Source organism: Nerophis lumbriciformis, linkage group LG02 (genome assembly GCF_033978685.3).
Source record: "Nerophis lumbriciformis linkage group LG02, RoL_Nlum_v2.1, whole genome shotgun sequence".
NCBI lineage: Eukaryota > Metazoa > Chordata > Actinopteri > Syngnathiformes > Syngnathidae > Nerophis > Nerophis lumbriciformis.
In genome coordinates, this window is record NC_084549.2 from 25,848,258 (window position 1) to 25,872,506 (window position 24,249).

Sequence of the window (24,249 nt, forward strand, 5' to 3'; positions counted from 1 at the left end):
CAGCACCTGAGCGCATTTATTCAAAAGCAGAATGCAGAGGTAGGCCGTCAGGGCCTGCAAGGCCTTCTCTGCTGGCCTAACTAATCAAAAATGAATAAAAGTATTTTAAATTTACTTTCCCTAAATATATTGAAGTTAAAGTTAAAGTACCAATGATAGTCACACACACACTAGGTGTGGGGAAATTATCCTCTGCATTTGACCCATCCCCATGTTCCTCTGGGAGGTGAGGGGAACAGTGAGCAGCAGCGGTGGCCGCACTCGGTGGCGATTTAACCCCCAATTCCAACCCTTGATGCTGAGTGCCAAGCAGCGAGGCAATGGGTCCCATTTTTATACTCTTTGGTCTGACCCGGCCGGGGTTTCAACTCACGACCTTCCAGTCTCAGGGCAGACACTCTAACCACATATTTCGACCTGAGCAGGTCGAAATATGAAAGTATTCATCATATTCTCTTCATGCCATATTAGGCTCTAGTGTTGCTGTTTTTACATTAGAGCTTTCATCCAATCAGAATTCAGCTAGCTTGTTGCCAGCGCTGTATGAAACCTGCCAGAGGCCTTCTGAATCAACAACGCGGCGGTCTGTGCAGTGTAGGTGAACGGGGCACATTCAGTTGATAGACAGTTGCAATAGCCAATCAGATCACGAGTTGTTGACAGTAGGCCTCCCTTGGTTCCCAATCCAATCCGATCATAAGTTGTGAGCTGCGAAAACAGGAAGCAAGCATACTTGCTTCCTTTAGGTTTCTCATAGTCATTCACATCGACGTCCCACTGGGGTGAGTTTTTCCTTGCCCTTATGTGGGCTCTGTACCGAGGATGTCGTTGTGGCTTGTGCAGCCCTTTGAGACACTTGTGATTTAGGGCTATATAAATAAACATTGATTGACTTGTAACGAGCCACACTTGGCTAGCAGAGAAATCTTATATGTACTTGCTTTTTTTAACCCACGATTACCGAAGGAGAGCAAAACATTGATTACGGTGCAGATATATAATTGCAAAATCATTTTCAAGAAGGACATTTCAAGAGAAGCTAGATCTCATGAGACAAGGTCGGCGGACCAGTGAAATGGTTTGTCCGCCACTTCCAATCGAATCAACCAACTATGAGCGGTACCCCTGGCTTATGGCTTCTGACGGGGGCTGCAAACTGTGAGTTCAAATATTGTATTTCTTTATTTTTTTTCTCATTTAATGTTTTTAAAATTATTTAAAATTTGACCTTACAATGCAGGGATATGCTTTAATTGCGGATGCAAGTTTATTGATTTTTAAATGCGCTGGAAAATAGTCCGTTTTGTACACTATTGAGGCAACTCAATGCCCAGTAGCGCGCAAATGTGTTTCTGTATAGTATTTATCCAGCCATGGTCGTGTGGTGACATGATTATGGTATTTTCAAATGTATTTATTAAACATTTGGACTAAATAGGGCATCACTGAAGGCCTAAGTGGGAAATGCATGGCCCGCCACTGACAGAATGAAATGGACAGAGGGAATCCTCTTTTCAGTTATCCACAATTTTTGGGTGAAGGGGGGATTGCTAGCGGCTAACCTACACAAAGAGGATGCACCGAAAGAGAGTCTCGCTAGTCACAACTGGCTAGTGAGAAGCACTGCAAAGTAACTAAAAACAGGAGGAAAAAATGTGATAGCTGAGATAAATCTTAGTATCTTGTGGTAATATTTCGGCTTCAAACCTATAATGAGCAACATGAGCCCTTAACAAGGACTAGCAAGATATGATGCCGAATTGGTTGAAAAGTGATGGTAACAAAAAAAGCAGACAGTTTTTCCAACCGGGGAAAATGCACTTCATGATGTTCAATATTTATTGAAGTAAAATTTTTGTTAACAGAGATTGAGAGTCCATGTTATTTCTTTGTTTGCTTATTTTTTGCCATCCAACTACAATGGTAAAAAGTACTAATGAGAAATGAAAACCTATCGCGTTTGACAGTGTTAAATTGCATTATTATTACTATATATTATGATTACATTAGTGCTTAATTTTGTCTCAAAATAATGTTGACAATATTATCAGCAATAATTTGTGGAACAATACATCATCCAACAAAAGGTGTACGCAGGCCTTACACTTCAATGATACTATCGTCATTTGTCTTGAGTTGGACAAAAGCAGTTTTTACTTTAAACCGCTAAATACTACCCTTGGCTGCAGAGGGTTTCTCTGCTCCACATTTAAGATCAACTAAAACACATTCTGTGTCAAGGAAACATCTAATTTCATTGCTTTGACTGAAATGGGACCTTTAAAGATACCTGCACTTAAAAAAAAAAAAAACAACTTTGCTTACCATTCACAATCATTATGAGAGACAAGAAGACACGTTTCTGAAGATTTAAAAAACACTCGCAATATGCGGCTAACATTGCAGCTAATGGAAGTCACCTACTTTATGTTTCCTTTATGTTTTATGCACCCTCTAAAGCAACTTCGAAACCCTCCATCAACATATTATATACACACTGCAAGAAAAAAAAATGTTTAAATAAATATATATATATATATATATATATATATATATATATATATATATATATATATATATATATATGTATATATATTAAGGCTGAAACGACGCGTCGACATAGTCGACGTCATCGATTACGTAAATACGTCGCATACCGTATTTCCGTGAATAGCCGCCGGGGCAATAATTAATTTAAAACCTCTTCTCACTCCTGCGCTTACCAAAAGGCGTGGTAGTTTGAAAAAACTGGCCTACATTTATTTTTTCATCTTCATTTTAAATAAAAAAATAATTGGTAAAAGGAAAAATAATCTATAAATTAATCGAATAAATAATCTATAGATTAACCGATTAATCGAAAAAAATAATCTATAGATTAATCGATAGAAAAATAATCGTTAGCTGCAGCCTTAATATATATATGTAACACACTGTAAAAATTACATGTACATGTAAATTAGTAACAGACATATTCATAACGATACGTAATATGTACAATATTTACCGTATTTTGGTCATTTTAAGCATTACTGAAACTTAATTCCTGGGCGCATTGATAGAAATTAGAACAAAAAATCTTATCTTTTTAAACCTGAATATACAGAGAATGAACTGCTGGTTATTGGAGCTTTCGGGGGGTGAGAGAATTAGGACCGGCAAGACTTGACTGTGTAAATGTGGAGATTGCCAAGATATGCAGACAGAAATGGAGTGCTTCTGCTGCACTGAGTGGCACACAATGTTATTATCGATGGAAAGGCTTCTTGTATCTAATGAGGGGAACACTGCTTAAAGAAACTGCATTTCAACAAAAGACAAACTGTTTGCGCTAACAAAAAAAAAAGTAGAAACTTTTTTCCACCTACCCAAAATCAACTGGAAACATCCCCGGCCAGCTTGACCAAACGGACAACTGTCCATCGAGTAAGTCATCATAATATTGCTCATAATACATGCAGCAAGTCATGCTTGTTATTACAAATACATACACTGTCGAGGTAGCTGTGTACAAACAAAACATTAAATGTAGTATAATACTTTACATATACTGTAATATGATTATTTGTGTTATTCGTTCAGGACAGATTGGTTTCCTATTGGATTGTGTTGTTTGTTACAAACTCAAAAGCTAACACAGAAGTCTCTCATAATGATTGTGACCGATAGGGAAAATTCCAAAAAAAGTGCAAATCCCCTTAAATAAATGGCCAACTTCTGTACATGCGTTAGTATAACTGTGTTGAGGTATTTTGAGGATTCATTGCAAACTATTCCAAAGTTCATACACTTTGCAAATACACATATTTCAAAATGAGGGTTTATTAATATTGTGTGCTACTGAATATCTGGGTTTCAAATCTTAAATAATAACGGCACTGCAAATTATTTTAATCAAACAGGTGTATTACCTTTTATGTTGATGTTTGCTTCTCTGGATGTACTGACCCCCTTTGAGTTGTAGGCTTCACAGCTGAACTGAGTGTACGTGTTCACACCTGCATTGGACAAATTGAACAGGATTAGTCAATAATGTCAGTTCCAAGCTCAGTAGGGCAGGGATATTCAACTAAATTGTTTTGGGAGACACATTTCCAGATTTTAGCTGAGATAGGCTCCAGCGCCCCCCACGACCCCGTAGGGAATAAGCGGTAGAAAATGGATGGATGGATGGATGGATTTCCAGAAACCTAAGGACCATGAGTGGGATTGGATTTCTCCCTTCACTATTGGTCATATTTTATGTATTCCGGGGAACCAGTGTCCTTTACAGTCGACATTTGATTGAAAATGTGAGTCTCTCACAAGTTTTTTCAATTGAACTTGTGGGTCACCAGTTGAACAGCCCAAATGAAGAAAAAGAGAGGCCCTAAAATGGAACCTTGAGAAACACCACTTGTACAACTAAAGACGTTGAACAAATGACTACCGACTGCATCTGAAGTAAACAAATTATAGCAACACGTTTGTTACATAAATCGCATTACGAAAAATAATTGTAACCGCCAAAAAGAAGAGAACTTAAAGGGGTGCTTTGAGGAGCGCCTCAGTTATGTAAATCCCAAGTTTGGATCCGTGTGGTCTATCTTTGCTCGCAATGTTAAAATGTCAATGCGAGAATCTGCCAATCTGCCAAGTTCCTCTACACCAGGGGTGTGAAACGTACAGCCCGCGGGCCGGATTAGGCCCGCAAACAGGTTTTATCCGGCCCGCGAACAGGTTTTATCTGGCCTGCGGTGTTACGGCGCACGCGCAGTCCACTTTTCCCTCTTCTGCGGGAGCACCTAGAAGCTCCACTGAGAGCGCCGCTAGACACGCCCCCGCGCTCACTGCGCAGACCGCGCCCACGCGCCGCCACAGCCGGAGGCAATCTGCAATCAACACACCTGGTACTAATGAGAAGCGACAGGATAAAGAGCCTCGCCGTAGCCCTGTGTACAGTAAGCTTCTCGTCTCTGACTTCCCTCCTGCTCTCTCTCTCGCTTGCTTGTCTCCCTCGTGCCTTGCTCTGATTGTCCTTGTCGTCTCTTGTCCCCACAGCCCTCCGTGTCTCAGCTTTTGCTGTGCGCTTCTGCTGCTGCTCCTCAACCCCACGCTTGGACTTCTGGACGCCTCTCTCCTGCCCCACGACCCCGCTCGGACCACGGACCTCTTTGCTTCTTCCCCTCTGGACTTGATCGCTGCCACATCCAACACGCACTCCAGCAAACCCTCCAGTATTTACATACGGTTAATTTACACACATAGTATTCCATTCACACACATAGTAGCATACACACCCCACGTAATCATCAAGTGCTCAATAAAACCCGTTGAGCTAGATCGTCTGTTGTCGTGCCGTCTCCTTCCCCCTTGTCGTCACATAACACGTGGGATGAGTTTGCTAAGTATAAAAATGAGCCGAAATTTTGAAATGAAAGAAACTGCTGTTCTAAATGTGTCCACTAGATGTAGCAATAGCAATTCTTTGTATCTTTGTAGATTATGCTACATGTGTAAAAAAAAAAATAAACCACATGATGTTAGTGCACCAGTCAAGGAATATAAGCAAACTACATAAATAACATCCTGTAATTTGATTTTGATATTTTGTTTTTATCTTGATAGATTGAAAATTAACATCAATGAGTTGACTGATGAACATTATCACATAATTTACTCAGAAAGTATAAATAACGACAAATAAAGATAGAATATTATCAACCGGAACCTGTAAGTGTAAAAAAACAACAACAACGGCATGATGTGTACATTTTCAGAATGTGCTTATTCTATTTTTAAACAGAGAAAACAATCTGAAGTTGTCTTTATTTTTAAGTTATCGTGCCGTGATTTTACCAGTCCGGCCCACTTGGGAGAAGATTTTTCTCCATGTGGCCCCCCCATCTAAAATGAGTTTGACACCCCTGCTCTACACAGTAGGAGGACTCTAGTGTTTTTAGGAATGTACTGCAAACATTTTTGTCTCTCAACTTTTCAACTGAGCTCGGGCACCGGTATGGTGTCATTACCAGAGCCGGATTTGGCCCGCGGACCGCCAGTTAAGTATCCCTTCAGTAAGGGCTAAGTATTTCAGGAAAACACAAATATAACAATATCTGAAACTGTAACAACTGAAATAGCGTGCCTTCAGTTGACTAGTCCCAATGATAAAAAAGAGAAGACTTCAAATGGAACCCTTAGGAGCACTACTACTATAACTAAAGGAGTTGAACAAATGACTACTGACTGCATCTGAAGTAAACACGCAATAACATATCTTCCATCCATCCATCCATTTTCTACCGCTTGTCCCTTTCACCTTAGTTACATTACAAATAAAATATGTAACTGCCAAAAAGGAGAGTATTCAAAGGGGTGCCTTAAGGACGACCTCAGTTATGTAAATCACAAGTTTGGATCCCAGTGTTCTATGTTTACGAGCAAGGTTAACAGGTCAATGCAAGGATTTGCCAATATCTCTACAGTTTTTCTATACCAGTGATTCTCAAACTGGCGGGCTCCATCTAGTGGTACGCCAAAGAATCACTTGATTAAAGTACAGTGTTTTATTTTCTTATATTCAAACACAGTGTTACTGTTCAAACTGTGTGTAATGTTAAGGTGGACAAAATATTAAATACATTTGTTAAATACCACCTCTGCCTTGTTTTAATGAATATGTAGGCCTACTACGCTACTGTATTTAAATGTTGGTCATTATGGTGGTACTTGGAAAGCTAAGTGTTTACTAAGGTGGTGCTTCGTGAAAAAAGTTTGAGAACAACAAAAGCGCTCCAGTGTTTCTAGGAATTTAGTCCAAGAATGTTTGTCTCCCATGTTTTGAACTGAATACAACCAGTTGAATATTCCTGCAGTAAGGGCTGAATATTTTAGGAAAACACATATACAACAACAGCCTCTTGGTTTATGACTGCTTCATATCAGCTTTACTTGACGCATGAAAATTTGTTTTAACTGAAAAAATGGCACAATAAGGGTGAGTTTCTTCTTTGTTTCACTAAAAGGTTTTGGTCTTGAAATAGTCTATTGTCCGGACTGATTGTCTTCCCAAAGCCACAACAAGCTATAGCCAGTTAGAAAAGAACTGGAACAAGTGTCTCTTTTGTGCTCTATTTCGGAAACCTTTCCACAATGCAAGGCACAACCCTGCCGAAGAAAAAGCACTGCGATGCCTTTTTTATGTTTTTAAGAGTATCTTGACCCTTCTCTGGAGCACCAGTGTATAAACAGAGAACACTGACCACGCCACATTTTTTTTCTTTTTACATCCAAGTGTCAAAGTCTGATGTGCAATAAACTCTGACAATTCAGCGGAGACTTTGGGAGTACCATGCGAATACCTTCACACATTTCTCAGCAAGCTGTGCAAATGCCCGACTGCATGCTTCACTGTTAAAGTGCACAGAAAACAGATGTTGGAAGCAAAGTGGGAAGTGAGCTGGTTTGACTTGAGTCACAACAGGAACCATTCATTTTTGTCAAATTAGGGAAAAACAAAAGAGAAACTGAGATAATGATACAGGTATGTTTCCTGGGAAGAAAGTATGACAAGAAGATCTTTGCATTACAAACAGTATAAAACATATATTTCTAAAATAAGACTCCCTTCAAAAGATATGCAAATATGCAATATGCAAATAATGTTTAATGCATGTTCTCCCCGTGACTGCGTGGGTTCCCTCCGGGTACTCCGGCTTCCTCCCACCTCCAAAGACATGCACCTGGGGATAGGTTGACTGGCAACACTAAATTGTCCCTAGTGTGTGAATGTGAGTGTGAATCTTGTCTATCTGTGTTTGCCCTGCGGCGAGGTGGCGACTTGTCCAGGGTGTACCCCGCCTTCCACCCGAGTGCAGCTGGGATAGGCTGCAGCACCCTCGCGACCCCGAGAGAGACAAGCGGTAGAAAATGGATGCATAGAAAATATATAGTCGTCCATCACCACAACGCTTTAAATATTGCGGCTTCACCACATCACATTTTAATTTTCACAAAATTCTTTAAGCATATTCTACATTTTCGTGGTCCTAAATTAAGCATTTTGAAGCATAAACATAATGGCACATTAATAACTAAATAAACTAATCATATCAATACTACAGTAGTATTGGCCACGAGAGGAGACCAAACCAATCAGAGCTGTTCAGTATCCTGGCCATTGATTGGCTCACCCTCAGGCAGTATTACTATATTGAACTAAAAAAATGTTAAGGTGACTAAAGGTTGTTATTGAAAGGGCACCTATTATGAAAAACAAACTTTTCTTTTTCTTTTACTCGGTACCTGTTTTTGTGTGTTTGGGATCCACATAAGTCCCGAAAATTTGAAATCAATGGCATGGGGGAGATATTTATGGGTTGAGTTTTTCCTTGCCCTGATGTGGGATCTGAACCGAGGATGTCGTTGTGGCTTGTGCAGCCCTTTGAGACACTTGAGATTTAGGGTCACATAAATAAACATTGATTGATTAATTGATTGATTTATAAAACAAGTTTGCCTTCCTTCATACTTTGTCCTAACGAGCCGTTTGGAATTTGCCCAATTTGTGACGTTTTTCCCAAGTGTGACATCAGCGGATATATCCATTTATCCAAAGATCTTTGCATGAATTCGCCATTGTAGTCTGACACTGTTGTCAATAAGTTCCTTCTTTTTCTCTATCCTCTTGTTGTGGAGCAGACTGGCTCGTACATGCACATGCATCCTCCGTTGTTGCCATTTCTATTACAAAATACCGTATAGTTCAAATTTAATCTGTCAGTAGACTTGATATAGAATTGCTAAAAACTACAACAAAGATGGTAGGGCGAAGACACTGTCAAAGTGGAGGCACGTAAATATGACCGCCAACAAATTGGCAAATCCTAAGGAGATGGTCAGAAAGTGGCTTTAAGATGTCTGTAAAACATAATCTATGCAAAATTTTGACCATAGAACCACCATTACATGTTATGTAGACCACAAGGAAGTGTTTCAAATGTAGAAAAAAAAACATACTATGTCTTAAAAGGGGTTCATAATGTCAAAAAAACTTATTTAGAAGGTCGTAAACAGGTTTTTTATGCTCTAACTATGAAAACAATGTATTTCTAATTAATGATACTAGAAGGTAATACGTTTATCGCTATAATGTCTGGAATCAATTAATAGCAATAAACGAGGGATGACTGTGATCCAAAATGCACATTTAGTCCCACTACTTGGCTTGTGGAGGTGCATCGCAATACCAAACGTAAGTTTCTTGTCCCTCACTTGAAATGTGTACCGAGTGGGTAGTCAGTAAGGAGCTTTCGGTTTGGTACGATGCAAATAAATACAGTGGTGCCTCAACTTATGAGCGTTTTGATATAAGAGCGGTCTCTTGTCTAATTGTTATGCTTTAAGTTGCAAGGAAATATAAGAGTTACAAGCATCCCCGCCATTAGTTGGTGTAGAAAATGTCACAGTGAACCTTGTAAGATCCTCTGGTCTTCCTCGCTAGCATTAGCTTATAGCTAGAGATTGACATAACTTTTTTTTTTGCAAAAATTAAAAGGATGAAAGTGAGTGTGAAGGACAGTGCTGCTGAGAAGAAGAAGTGCGTGTTATTCATCGAATTATACAAAATAAATCATCAAAAACATGACCGAGCATGTTGCCAACTTGGTGAAGCAATTTGATCGCATCACTGCAAGTCTGAAGCAGAATGAGTTGATAACGCCAACCAGGATTTTTAAAACAATACCTACATGTTGGATATTTTGTCATGGCGATATGGAAAAGCTGCTGATGGTGTGTTTGACAGAGAAGCAGCTGGAAAGAGATACCGTAGAAGTCCACTCTTCAAGGTAATTACTGTATATTATTATTACATTACTTCACAAAACTACTGTAGTTGTTAATAGTACATTTTATCATATTGTTTTTATTAAATTTTTTTTTTTTTTTTTTTTTTAAAGCGTGTTACATGTTAAAATTGTGCTGTTTTGCGGCGTCAAGCATGGATTAATTGATTTCAATTATTTTCAAAGGGAGATATTGATTTGAGTTAAGAGCTGCATAACCGAACCGATTAAGCTCCTAAGTTGAGGTACTACAGTACTTACTTACGTCCCTAATTAAAAGTCATACAAGTATCTTTCAAGAATGAGTAGTTTTACTTAATTTTAGTTATACATAGTTGTATTACACCGTGTTTTTAGTGTTGGTATGACAGAATGTCACATAAAAACATTGCCTTCACAGTTAATAAAAGTTATTCATGGTGATAGTCTGAGGTAAAAATAATTCACTTGGCATTATTACATTTGCTAGTACTATACAAAAAGTAAAAGCAATGTTGCATTGGTTATTGAGATAGAAACATAACAAAATGGAGCAAATTCAGAGTAGCAAGTGGTTTTGTGAGAGTACGGCAGGAGGAAGTCTTGCAGCATACATCCAGCAGCCTACTGTATAATTATGAGGTTTTTGGAAGACTGCCTGTAACATTAAGTTTCCATTTATATAGTCAAGTACAGGCAAATTAAGACACATAATACTTTTTCCTCCTAAGTACAACGTTTCAGGGAACACAATCTTGTTTTTAGGAGAAGTGCACTAAAGGATCCTATTACAGCATACTTGCCAACCTTGAGACCTCCGATTTCGGGAGGTGGGGGGCGGGGGGCGTGGTCGGGGGCGTGGTTAAGATATATATATGTATATATATATAAGAAATACTTGACTTTCAGTGAATTCTAGCTATATATATATATATATATATATATATATATATATATATATATATATATATATATATATATATATATATATATATATATATACATATACATACATATATATTTTATTATATATATACATACATAAATAAAAATAAATACTTGAATTTCAGTGTTCATTTATTTACACATATACACACACATAACACTCCTCTACTCATTGTTGAGTTAAGGGTTGAATTGTCCATCCTTGTTCTATTCTCTGTCACTATTTCAGAACACACACATTATACAAATATACATTATAAAATCAATAAGAAAACGGGAGCTCTAATTTGGGAGTCTGAATTAGGATCAGAAGTTCCTATATAAACATTGCGCACTCACGTCGTTGTATTGATTACTGCAGCTGTGCACTGGATTCATTCACAAATAGAAACTACAACTCACAAACACTTTAGAGTTAGGCTCAACCATCAGAATGTGTACTTAAACTTATAAAGATCACATGGATATTATTCAGCGAGTTGATTCACCAAAACTAACCTGTTATACAGGAGGAAAAAGCACACAGGACGTTTCAATTGTTCACAGACTGGTCGCGCTCATCAGAATGACAAGACACTTCTGGTCTGCAGGTGATAGCATTCAATTGGGAAGAAACGCCCTACTGCCCCCTACTGACCAATGTGAATACTGATAAATGTGGAATGACAGCTCCAAAAACTAATTCAAACCACAAAATAAACTAAATAAATCAACACAAAAATGTGACACATTATGGGTGGGTCACATATGCATGTACAACAGGCTGTCAACACGTCACTCAGGTCCGCATGGAGTTGGAGGGGGCGTGGCCTCAAGCTCCGCCTGAATTTCGGGAGATTTTCGGGAGAAAATTTGTCCCGGGAGGTTTTCGGGAGAGGCGCTGAATTTCGGGAGTCTCCCGGAAAATCCGGGAGGGTTGGCAAGTATGACATATACACACACATAACACTCATTTACTCATTGTTGAGTTAAGGGTTGAATTGTCCATCCTTGTTCTATTCTGTCACTATTTTTCTAACCATGCTGAACACCCTCTCATTGATGTGTGGCACGCAGAAAAGTGCTTTCATCAAATGCACTAGATGGCAGTATTGTCCTGTTTAAGAGTGTCACAACATTGCTGTTTACTGCAGACGAACTGCTTTACGGTATAGAAAAACGTGACTGCTGTTGTTGTGTGTTGTTGCCGCGCTGGGAGGACGTTATGAAACTGCCTAACAATAAACCCACATAAGAAACCAAGAACTCGCCCTCCATCATTCTACAGTTATAACGTGATTGGGCAGGTATGCTGGTTATATTGTGGGTTAGTGGACTCAGGTCCATGACCTGAATTTCGGGAGATTTTCGGGAGAAAATTTGTCCCGGGAGGTTTTTGGGAGAGGCGCTGAATTTCGGGAGTCTCCCGGAAAATCCGGGAGGGTTGGCAAGTATGTATTACAGTATCATGGGGACTCACTTGTTGACTGAATTCAATAATACAGTAGACCTAAATGTCAAAACTGTAATCCTTACAATTTGACTAAATTCAGTGGTGCCTCAAAAAGTTGTACGAAAAAACAAAAACATTCAGTAATACTGTAACAAAATGTCTCAAAAGTTGCACAAAAACAATGTCAACTTAGTACATCCAATCAGCGTCCGTCACTAAAGCTCAATTCACTCAGCTTCAATAGAATAACTCTGTGCATGTGCCTAACTGTAAATATTGTGAGTGTTAAGTGAAGTGAAGAATATTTATATAGTGCTTTTCGGTAAGTAGGTAAAGTGTCTAGCCAAAAGACACAACGACAGTGACGGGGTTGGTGGAAGCTGGAATCGAACTTGGAACACTTAAGTTCCAAAAAACATGGGATTGATGAAGGGCCTAAATTGGGGTCCTAGGCAGAATTGTATTTATCAATTTAAAGAACCCTTCCTTTGAAACAGGCTGACTTGTAGCATGGAACAAGTGTGCAGCACAGTGTGTGTTGTGGGAGTACTGAGCTCTGCTAGTCTGCAGCCTCTAGCCCCTCCTTGCTGGTGCAGTGGGCTGTCCTGTGAATGAGGTCTTTGTGCCTGGAGCCAACCCCCGGACAGAGTGCCTGCAAATGGCCCCCCACACCTCATCCCCTTCCAGCATGGGCCCTTGCACACACTGGACCAAAGCAGAGTTTTAAACCTTTAACCCATTCCAAGACTGAATGTGTCTGTGTAGCCTGCGGCCAACTCAAAATGAATGCTTGACCCTGAACCAAGAGGGCATACTTGTAATAACAATTACATTCGATGCCAAAATTTTGATTTTGCAATCTTCAGTGTAAAATGTATCATTTTACTCAACATTTCCTAGTTTGAACTAAAAAATATATACAAATTTATTCTTAAACTATTTCAGTTTTCCTTAAAACTTTTTAATATACATGCTTTAATATTGTTTTCTAGTTTGAAATCAATCTGTATTTTATCACTAACAATGCAAATAAGAAATAAGGGAATAATGCCCTACTTTATTTAACAGCTAGCACTTAGTGCTGCTCTTAAAAAACACTGATCTTGCATAAAAGGCGGGTGGCTGTTGAACACTCAGTGACATTAATGGTGGCCTCAGTGACACCAAGCGTGGTAATGCGTGTCTTTGTATAAGCACAGTGGAGATGCTGAGGCAGCGGAGATGAAGCAGAATAGAAACCACCAACAGACCATTCTAACCTTAAATGGAGCAACTGACTTTGCCTCTATTATAAGGAATTTTTTTGGAATACATACCGTAAAGTTGTCTGAGTTATTATTTTATGCTACGTTGCCGATTCCAAAACCGATCATCCTTGAGTGAGATCGGCCGATACTGATCACATGTATTAACTGTAAATTTATCAACCTATTTATGGTGAGTTCTATTGACAGATTAACACTATAAACACAGTATTGAAAACTCTTCCTTATTCGAGTTAATAGTACACAATAATTAAACAAAAACAAAAACTATAATCTGCTACTCATTTAAAGCCTTTAGTTTTTTACCCTAAAGTCCTCCTGTGTCCAGGGAATTAAAATCTGAGTTTTTAAACATTAACAAAAACAATATAAAAATAATTTTGAGAAAAATTTAAATATCGACCTAATCACTCTAGTATGGATCATAAACTGATGCTACGTTTGGTATTGACACCTCCAATTTATGGATCGATCCGCCCTGTGTGCTGACAATGCTGACACGCCAACAGTTGTGGTTATATTATCCTCTCTCTAGGCTCTTATTAATGTACGTCTTCTGTTAATAGCTGATTTCTTTCTGCTGCAACGTGGTTTCATCTGCACTTCTTAGACTTTACTAAACACCTATTTTTTTGGGTTGTTTCAAGCCACCTTAGTGATTAGACAAGCTGTTGGCATGCTTACTCCTGCCCTGATCTCATGTTAGCTTCGTCCTTCAGCGATAATGATACTTGGTAATGCTACTTCAGATACTAAGAAATGCAGTTCGATAGCTGCAATGGAAGTGATTATTATTATTATTTTAGGGGTGTGGCTCCACACTGTGTATGCAGACACATTAGCTGCTAGCCGCATGTCAGCCGGGGAACTAAAAATAAATTCAGTGTCAGCCGATCGATCCGCACATCTCTACTTATCACTAACAGTTTTAATTACTGTAAATATAGCATACTTTTTTTTAGACTTGTTTTTAATCTTATTTTATTTATTTATTTTTGTTTTATTTTGTAAAAATGTTGCAACGTTTTCCTTAACCCTCCTCAACATTCTAAGAAATTAATTTGACACAGTAAGGCTAATTTTAACACATTGTGCCCAATCTACTAAAGATTTGTGTGTACAAAAATACGTGCAAATTTGATAGCACACGCAAAGCTGATCTACGGAACTTGTGAGCAGAGGATTGAGTGAGCAGAAAAGGAGCACACTCAATTTAGCGCATCTGTCTTCAAGAATATGCAGAATATATGCTGATCTTCAGAATGCCCACAATTAGGGCTGGGCGATATATCGAGTTTGTAAGATACATCGATATATTTTTTTAAACAAGATATGAATTAACAAAATATTGTGGTATCGATATAACTTATTTCACGTTAAAATATCTGTGTTGGCCCTGTGATGAGGTGGCGACTTGTCCAGGGTGTACCCCGCCTTCCGCCCACTTGTAGCTGAGATAGGCTCCAGCACTTCCCGCCACCCGAAAGGGATAAGCGGTAGAAAATGGATGGATGGATGGCCAAACGGCGCTTATTTGTTGTGTTTCTTGTTCTCCCCCGCTCCCTCTCCATGGGCTACTAAACCCCTCCCCTTCCTCCTTCCAAGAGTGCTTGCACTATGAGAACATCCATGATTGATTGGTTGTTTACTATGATGAGTCACGATTGGTTAGGGACAGACCAATCAGAGGCAAGATAGGACGGGTCATCGAACCAGGAAGAGAAATCACAAAGTGCCTGCCTGCAAATGTATTTTTTTTACATACATACATTTTGTATTATTTGCACAGCTATGTTATTTATTTTATGTAGAAAATAATATTTTTTCTATTTTATTTATGTTATGTGATTCTGTACTACTTAAACCGTTTATTTTCTGTGCTGTTAATACCCATCTTGAATAACTGGGTTAATAAAAGTGCCACTGACTGTTTACAGGACAGTTGTCATTCACTTCAATTTTACTGAATATCGCTCAAAAATGAATATCTTTATACGCATACTTTCACCGGAAAATATATTGAGATATATATCGAATATCGAGTTTAAGTAAAAATATATCGAGATATACTTTTTTCGTCCATATCGCCCAGCCCTACCCACAATACAAGAGGAGGAAACGCAAATGTAATTATTATGCAAGCGCAGTGTGATTTATCAAGGCTGAAACTGTTATGCGGATGCTATTTTGCGTCTTTTTTAAGAATGTCTGAAATCTATGTGCAATCTGACACAATTACACACACAGCTACGGGAAAATACGTGATCGCGCTGCAAAGACAGATGATGGACAGTCTGTCCTATCTGTCCTATATGTGTGTAACAACATATTTGGACTGTCAGAAATAAAAAAATATTGGCCATATCATTTATTCAGCTATATTATTTAATTTTTTTAGCTGCTGGATGACTTAAGGTGCTGATTAAAACCAATTGTTTTGGTGTCTGCCTTTATAATATACCTCTGATAAGAAAATGTTTTTCTTGCATTTGGATTATTCCAGACGCATGAATGCACTGCGATTTTGTGATGGTCCACAGCCTCCCTGCAGAGTGTGGGCCATCAGCGTGCTAAAAATGGTTTCGGTTATCTAGATTGCAATTTTATATTGCAGATAATGAGTTACATATTATAGATGTGTGCTGCTAGTTCAGATACATTGCACACAGGTTGGAGACCACAATAACATGAATGTGGAGGGAAATGAGCATTTCCATGGTCACATAATGCCGGTAACAGACATCCATCCATCCATTTTCTACCGCTTACTCCCTTCGGGGTCGCGGTCGGCGCTGGAGCCTATCTCAGCTACAATCGGGCGGGAGGCGGGGTACACCCTGGACAAGTCGCCACCTCATCGCAGGGCCAACACAGATAGACAGACAACATTCACACTCACATTCACACACTAGGGCCAATTTAGTGTTGCCAATCGACCTATCCACAGGTGCATGTCTTTGGAGGTGGGAGGAAGCCGGAGTACCCGGAGGGAACCCACGCAGTCACGGGGAGAACATGCAAACTCCACACAGAAAGATCCCGAGCCCGGGATTGAACCCCAGACTTCTCAGGACCTTCGTATTGTGAGGCAGATGCACTAACTCCTCTGCCACCGTGTTGCCCCCGGTAACAGACACAACATTTTTAAATAGGGCACCACTTTTGTACTTGTTATCAATTGCATACACAGTCTTAGTAGATCACACGCAATACGCCCACTAATAGTACACACACATTTAAAGTTTGCACCTGCTGTTTAGCGCGTGTTATTTGGATCCTAGTAGAGCAGGTCCAAAATGTACAAAACTGATTAAGAAGAAGTGAATGTGAACGTGGGCTCACCTTCCACAGAGTAAGTGCTGGGAGAGCTATGGTAGTCACTGTCAGGTATTCCATCCCGCAGCCAGCGAATGTTGACAGGGTCTGGAGGTCCCACTGCCTCACATGACAGATTAAAAGGGGCGTCTTTTGTTATGTTTCTGTCCTCAGGTTGCTGGAAAAATGTTGGAAGACCTGCAAAGAAAACACTTTGCTGTAAAACAAGCGGACATTCAAAGAAGATCCAAAAGCTCCCTCGAACTTACCTTCTACCTTGATGGTGATAGGCTGAGACTCCACCATCATGTTGCCGATGCTGAGCCTGCAGCGGTACTCGCCAGCGTCCAGCCTCTGCACCTGGGTAATGCTGGAAGACATTATTTAAGAGGCCACTTAGAAATTACAGCGTGAGAATCCTGAGTGATGCCATAGAAACAACTCTATGTTTTGTCTATGTTTGCCTTCTGTTCAGGGTTTCAAGACCAGCAAGTGGTGTCAAATGTCTTTCCAAATCAGAGCTTTATTTCATGAATGAATACAAAAACAAAGAAACATATACATACACACATACATATATATATATATATATATATATATATATATATATATATATATATATATATATATATATATATATATATATATATATATATATATATATATATATATATATATGTATATATATACATGTATATTTATACATACATACATACATACATACATACATATATATATATATATATATATATATATATATATATATATATATATATACATACACACACCCACACATATATATGTATGTATGTATGTATGTATGTATATACATATATGTATAAACACATATACAGGTTTATACTTATATAAAGCTATATGTATAATGTATATACATATATACACATATAAACATATATAAATATATACGCTAATACATAGTTATATATAATCATATATGTATATACTGTATATATAAACACATTATATATATATGTGTGTGTGTATGATTGTATACACACACACACACACACACACACACACACACACACACACACACACACACACACACACACACACACACACACACATATATATATGTAGTAATAATAATAAAATAATAATTATAATAATAATGTATTATTATAATTAATATTATCCACTGATGATAATCCCACATGAATCTCTACCTTATACTATGAAGTAAAAGGAAACTTGGCAGATTTATAATCATATTTAAGTGAATATTGACACTTACATTCTGTTAAATTTGTTGACAATATTTTGTAAAAAAAACAAACAAAAAAACATTAAGATAATTAGTTATTTAGTGCATGTAAACATACTGAGTATATGTATATGGGGTAGTAATGTTAGGTCAACGGTGGAGTGAGGCACTTCAGGAGTCGGGACGGCGTGGCTCGGTTGGTAGAGGGTTCCAGGTTCGATCTCTGCTTCCGCCATCCTAGTCACTTCCGCTGTGTCTTTGGACAAGACACTCCCAGTGACAACCACACTGGTTTAAATGTAGCTTAAAAAAGGATGTAGATAATGGTTCTCACTATGTAAAGCGCTTTGAGTCTCTAGAGAATAACGCTATATAAATATAATTAACTTCATATCACTGATAATAACAATAAATTACTAATATTAAAGACCCAAAATGGGGCCACAAACTAAATCTTGTTTAGGAAAAAAAACTCTAAAGCTGGTCCTAACAGACCTGCGGTAATGCGGTGGCGTACTCGAAAACTGTCTCAAAGGTTGTTAGCCAGTTATGACGCTAATTTGAAGGTAATGGTGATCATTTAAGCAGGAATAAAACAACTGTTGAGTGGCTGAGAAATATGATTTTATGTTTTATTCAATCCGTGGTTCTGATTTAGATTTTTTTACAACAAAAATAAACAGTGTTGAAAAAGAGCAGTCGTCGTATATTCTGGGTCGTCTTATATTTGGGTCAATCCAGTACTTTAGCACTTTATAGACAATTAACAACACTAAAATGTTACATAAATCATTGCCTGCTATGCTAACTCCTAAAACACATTATTTTATTCGGATCAAATTTGAACAAATTGAAGATTGTTCATTTTGTCTATTTTATGTTGGTTGTACAGTTTGTTATATTACTAGGTTCTACGTGCTTTTATGATTATGATCATGTTTTCTTTTGATGACGTAATCTAATACATTGAGGAAGCACAAAGATTTTCAGGTAATGCCATGATGTGTTCTTGTAGAATAAAGTCCTATATTTAAAAAAAAATAATAGCACTCACTCCAACAAAATGTTTTCTCATGGGGCGTGCACAATTCAAAAGAATGGAAGAATAATTTTCCCCATACCTGACTGTGGAGAGGAGAGTCGTAACCCTGTCCGTGATGGTCTGCAGTTCATTGATCATCACCTGCATGTTTTCAGCCAGGTCCTGTCCGTTCTTCTTCCACAAGATGGTGGGCTCCAGTGTGGTATCAGGGATATCAATGGAGCAGCTGAACTTAGCCTCATGTCCTTCGGACAGCTCGAGAGAGTCTGTGTTGGTTCTAAAATGAAGTCGTTTGAGCTCATCCGGGCTCAGGTATGCCTTCGAAGCATGGTCCTGCTCAACCAGAGGCTCTGAGGTCCTGATTCGCCGGTGGGGATGCTTCCTAGATTCCTGGGCTGTTCACACATTTAGGTCTTGCATTAATAAACAGTCAAAGCCAAATGCCCCAAAAGTCGAACATTCCAGAGTTCAACTAAAGTTTTCTGGAAAAATCAAAAGCTCAATCTATCATCATCAGTCAGCAAGGGTGTTTTACCTTTTCTTTGGATTTATTTTTTTGTATATTTGTGACGATAACCATGAAATCAAAAAATTTAACTCAGTACCATACAATCAATGCAATCAATTAAATACCAAATACATACACAAATTATTTTCACAAAACACAGTCTAACAAGAACAGCATGTCCTTGTAAACATGGTAGCTATTGACCAACAAAGCATCATTTTACTTTATTTAAAGATTTATTCAGACCAGTGGTTCTTAACCTTGTTTGAGGTACCGAACCCCACCAGTTTCATATGTGCATCCATCGAACCCTTCTTTAGTGAAAAATAAAATGTTGGTTTTTTTTTTAATTCAAGACAAAGTTACATGTTTTTTTACAGGTGCACAAAATGAACCGTGCATGAACATCACTATGTTCAAAGAAAAAACCAACACAGTGCATGAACTCGCAACAAATTACACGCCTGAAAATCAGATGGAAAATTAGAGGGAACATTCTTTGGGGCTATCCATAATACGCCAGTAGGGAGAAGTTTTTATTTACATGATGAGTCGGGTGTGTCTTGACCTCCGCGGCAGAGGCTCCGCCAAACCCCTGAGGCAGACTCACCGAACCCCTAGGGTTCGATCGAACCCAGGTTAAGAACCACTGATTTAGACTTACTATACACTCGTTAGTTACATTTTTAAACAATGAATTTTCAAGACATTGTCTTTTAAATTGGAAGTCTGATATAATTTAGGTCTACTTTAATCCACTGTATAGCTTTAGGACCAAGTTATTAAATACAACATAGAGTAGTAGATCAACTTAGCTTAATTGGCTCTGTGACGAAGCTCTTTACTCAAAACACTTGTACCTCAAATAAATGTCACCAACTGAAACAATCTTAAATAAATTTGTGCTTGCCCCCCCTCACACCATTCCCTCCCAAAAACAGCACAATTATAACATGTAACATGCTTTTAAAAAGAAAGACAACATTTTAGAAATATTTTATAAAATGATAGAATGTATTACAAACAACTGCAGTAGTTGTATCAAGTAATGTGATAATAGAGTATTTATCTTGGAGAGTGGACTTTTACGGTATCTCTTTTGTATCTCCGTCAAACTCACAAACAGCAGCTTTACCATATGTTAATGGGTAAATGTCCGCCATTAACATACATATACTATATTTATATACGTGTATAAATACGCACACACACACACACACATACATATATATATATATATATATATATATATATATATATATATATACATGTATATATATATATACATTCCAAAGACATGCACCTGGGGATAAGTTGATTGGCAACACTAAATTGTCCCTAGTGTGTGAATGTGAGTGTGAATGTTGTCTGTCTATCTGTGTTGGCCCTGCGATGAGGTGGCGACTTGTCCAGGGTGTACCCCGCCTTCCGCCCGATTGTAGCTGAGATAGGCTCCAGCGCCCCCCGCGACCCCAAAAAGGGAATAAGCGGTAGAAATGGATGGATGGATGGATATATATATACATGTGTATATATATATATATATATATATATATATATGTATACAAACGTTTGTACATATACATATATATACACATCCACATACATGATGATACATATGATGTGGATAATGACAGTTATAACTCATATATTTGCTTGCAATTTGAAGCATAACAATAAGCCAAGAGACAGCTCTTATTAGACAACACTAAATTGAGGTACCACTGTATTAGAAATGATTGTGTGAATATGCTATTTTTATTCCAAAACTTTGACATCAAAATTGATAATTATCTTAAAACTAAATATAAAATAATATACATATTAAAATAATACAGATAGCTAATATATATGAGAATGGAAAATAATATTGTCAGTAATCCAAACTCAAACACGCAGGTGTCGTTTGAAAATGGTTTTGGTCCAATAACATTTAGATTTTTTTTTTTACTTAAACTTGTGAATTTCCACAAATCTCTGAAAAAATATCCATGTATTTGATTAGTATGAAGAGCAAAACCCACTCAAACTACAACCAGCCAAGTTAGAAATGACCACAACACATTGTTGCTAACAAAGTAAACAACCTAATCGTTCACTTTAAGCATTTACCAAATAGGTCAAAGTTTAACACTAAATAAATGGTCATTATTCACTTATGCTTAATCTATCGTTCAACGCATGATGGAACATAATTGTATTGTAATTATGGGTATGGTGTTAAAGTAGCTACAGGTTTTTAAAGTGTTTCCTAGGTTTCCACTTGGAAACGCGTGATAATTTGTTTTAGCTGAATTCTTGTCACGCACAAGTAAAACCTGCTTGTTAGACGCCTGAAAATAGAAGACCCCCTCGAAAAAAAATAAACAAATTACCATTGCTGGAATTCCACACTGTTAGTGCCATGGTTGCCGTGGAGAGAACAATTCCAAACCATCCCGATGTAATCTTTGCCATTTTCTAAGCCGTACTACAAACTTTTTTAACGACTGTTCCAGTGTAGGCTCCAACGGACGACGACTGACCTACATCAGTTACACTGGAAGGAGCTTTGACGCAGCCTGAGAGGAGACTTGTTGATCCAAAATCACGTTTGGCTGCAGGAAAAAAAAAGTTTACTTGCGGCAACGTCACAGAAGGGATCCCATGGAGGCGGTACTGAGCGTGGAAAATATGTTTGTGCCAACTCTGCCACTATGCGGTCAGCTTTAGCTACTTCAGCAGTCTCATTAGACTTAGACTTAGACTTCGTTTTTATTGTCATTCAAATTTGAACTTTACAGCACAGATAAGAACGAAATTTCGTTACATAAGCTCACGGTAGTGCAGGATAAAGAAGCAATAAGGTGCATATATAAATAAATAAATATATATAAATAATATATAAATATATATATAAAATAAATATCCATCCATCCATCCATCTTCTTCAGCTTATCCGAGGTTGGGTCGCGGGGGCAGCAGCTTAAGCAGGGAAGCCCAGACTTCCCTCTCTCCAGCCACTTCGTCCAGCTCCTCCCGGGGGATCCCGAGGCGTTCCCAGGCCAGCCGGGAGAGATAGTCTTCCCAGCGTGTCCTGGGTCTTCCCCGTGGCCTCCTACCGGTCGGACGTGCCCGAAACACCTTCCTAGGGAGGCGTTCGGGTGGCATCCTGACCAGATGCCCGAACCACCTCATCTGGCTCCTCTCGATGTGGAGGAGCAGCGGCTTTACTTTGAGCTCCCCCCGAATGACAGAGCTTCTCACCCTATCTCTAAGGGAGAGCCCCGCCACTCGGCGGAGGAAACTCATTTCGGCCGCTTGTACCCGTGATCTTGTCCTTTCGGTCATGACCCAAAGCTCATGACCATAGGTGAGGATGGGAACGTAGATCGACCGGTAAATCGAGAGCTTTGCCTTCCGGCTCAGCTCCTTCTTCACCACAACGGATCGATACAGCGTCCGCATTACTGAAGACGCCGCACCGATCCACCTGTCGATCTCACGATCCACTCTTCCCCAACTCGTGAACAAGACTCCGAGGTACTTGAACTCTTCCACTTGGGGCAAGATCTCCTCCCCAACCCGGAGATGGCACTCCACCCTTATCCGGGAGAGAACCATGGACTCGGACTTGGAGGTGCTGATTCCCATCCCAGTCGCTTCACACTCGGCTGCGAACCGATCCAGTGAGAGCTGAAGATCTTGGCCGGAGGAAGCCATCAGGACCACATCATCTGCAAATAGCAGAGACCTAATCCTGCAGCCACCAAACCAGATACCCTCAACGCCCTGACTGCGCCTAGAAATTCTGTCCATAAAGGTTATGAACAGAATCGGTGACAAAGGGCAGCCTTGGCGGAGTCCAACCCTCACTGGAAACGTGTCCGACTTACTGCCGGCAATGCGGACCAAGCTCTGACACTGATTATACAGGGAGCGAACTGCCACAATAAGACAGTCCGTTACCCCATACTCTCTGAGCACTCCCCACAGGACTTCCCGGGGTACACGGTCGAATGCCTTCTCCAAGTCCACAAGGCACATGTAGACTGGTTGGGCAAACTCCCATGCACCCTCAAGGACCCTGCCGAGAGTATAGAGCTGGTCCACAGTTCCACGACCAGGACGAAAACCACACTGTTCCTCCTGAATCCGAGGTTCGACTATCCGGCGTAGCCTCCTCTCCAGTACAACTGAATAGACCTTACCGGGAAGGCTGAGGAGTGTGATCCCACGATAGTGGCCTAGTGGTTAGAGTGTCCACCCTGAGATCGGTAGGTTGTGGGCTCAAACCCCGGCCGAGTCATACCAAAGACTATAAAAATGAGACCCATTACCTCCCTGCTTGGCACTCAGTATCAAAGGTTGGAATTGGGGGTTAAATCACCAAAAATGATTCCCGGGCGCGGCCACCGCTGCTGCCCACTGCTCCCCTCACCTCCCAGGGGGTGATCAAGGGTGATGGGTTAAATGCAGAGAATTATTTCGCCACACCTAGTGTGTGTGTGACAATCATTGGTACTTTAACTTTTTTAACTTTAGTTAGAACACACCCTCCGGTTCCCCTTCTTAAAGAGAGGAACCACCACCCCGGTCTGCCAATCCAGAGGTACCGCCCCCGATGTCCACGCGATGTTGCAGAGTCTTGTCAACCAAGACAGCCCCACAACATCCAGAGCCCTAAGGAACTCCGGGCGGATCTCATCCACCCCCGGGGCCTTGCCACCGA

General features: G+C 39.4%; 1 protein-coding gene across 1 annotated transcript in view; it reads right to left on the reverse strand.

Moving 5' to 3' along the window:
- Positions 1–22,195, reverse strand: part of mertka (c-mer proto-oncogene tyrosine kinase a) — a 45,554-nt gene extending 23,359 nt beyond the window's left edge. The window contains exons 1-5 of the mRNA XM_061959552.1: positions 21,914–22,195; positions 19,110–19,425; positions 17,033–17,133; positions 16,791–16,961; positions 3,912–3,998 (exon numbers count right to left, since the gene is read on the reverse strand). Of these exons, the coding sequence (XP_061815536.1) occupies positions 3,912–3,998; positions 16,791–16,961; positions 17,033–17,133; positions 19,110–19,425; positions 21,914–21,995 (757 nt within the window). The 5' untranslated portion in view covers positions 21,996–22,195. The remainder of the gene's footprint in view (positions 1–3,911; positions 3,999–16,790; positions 16,962–17,032; positions 17,134–19,109; positions 19,426–21,913) is intronic.
- Between the last annotated feature and the right edge of the window lie 2,054 nt (positions 22,196–24,249).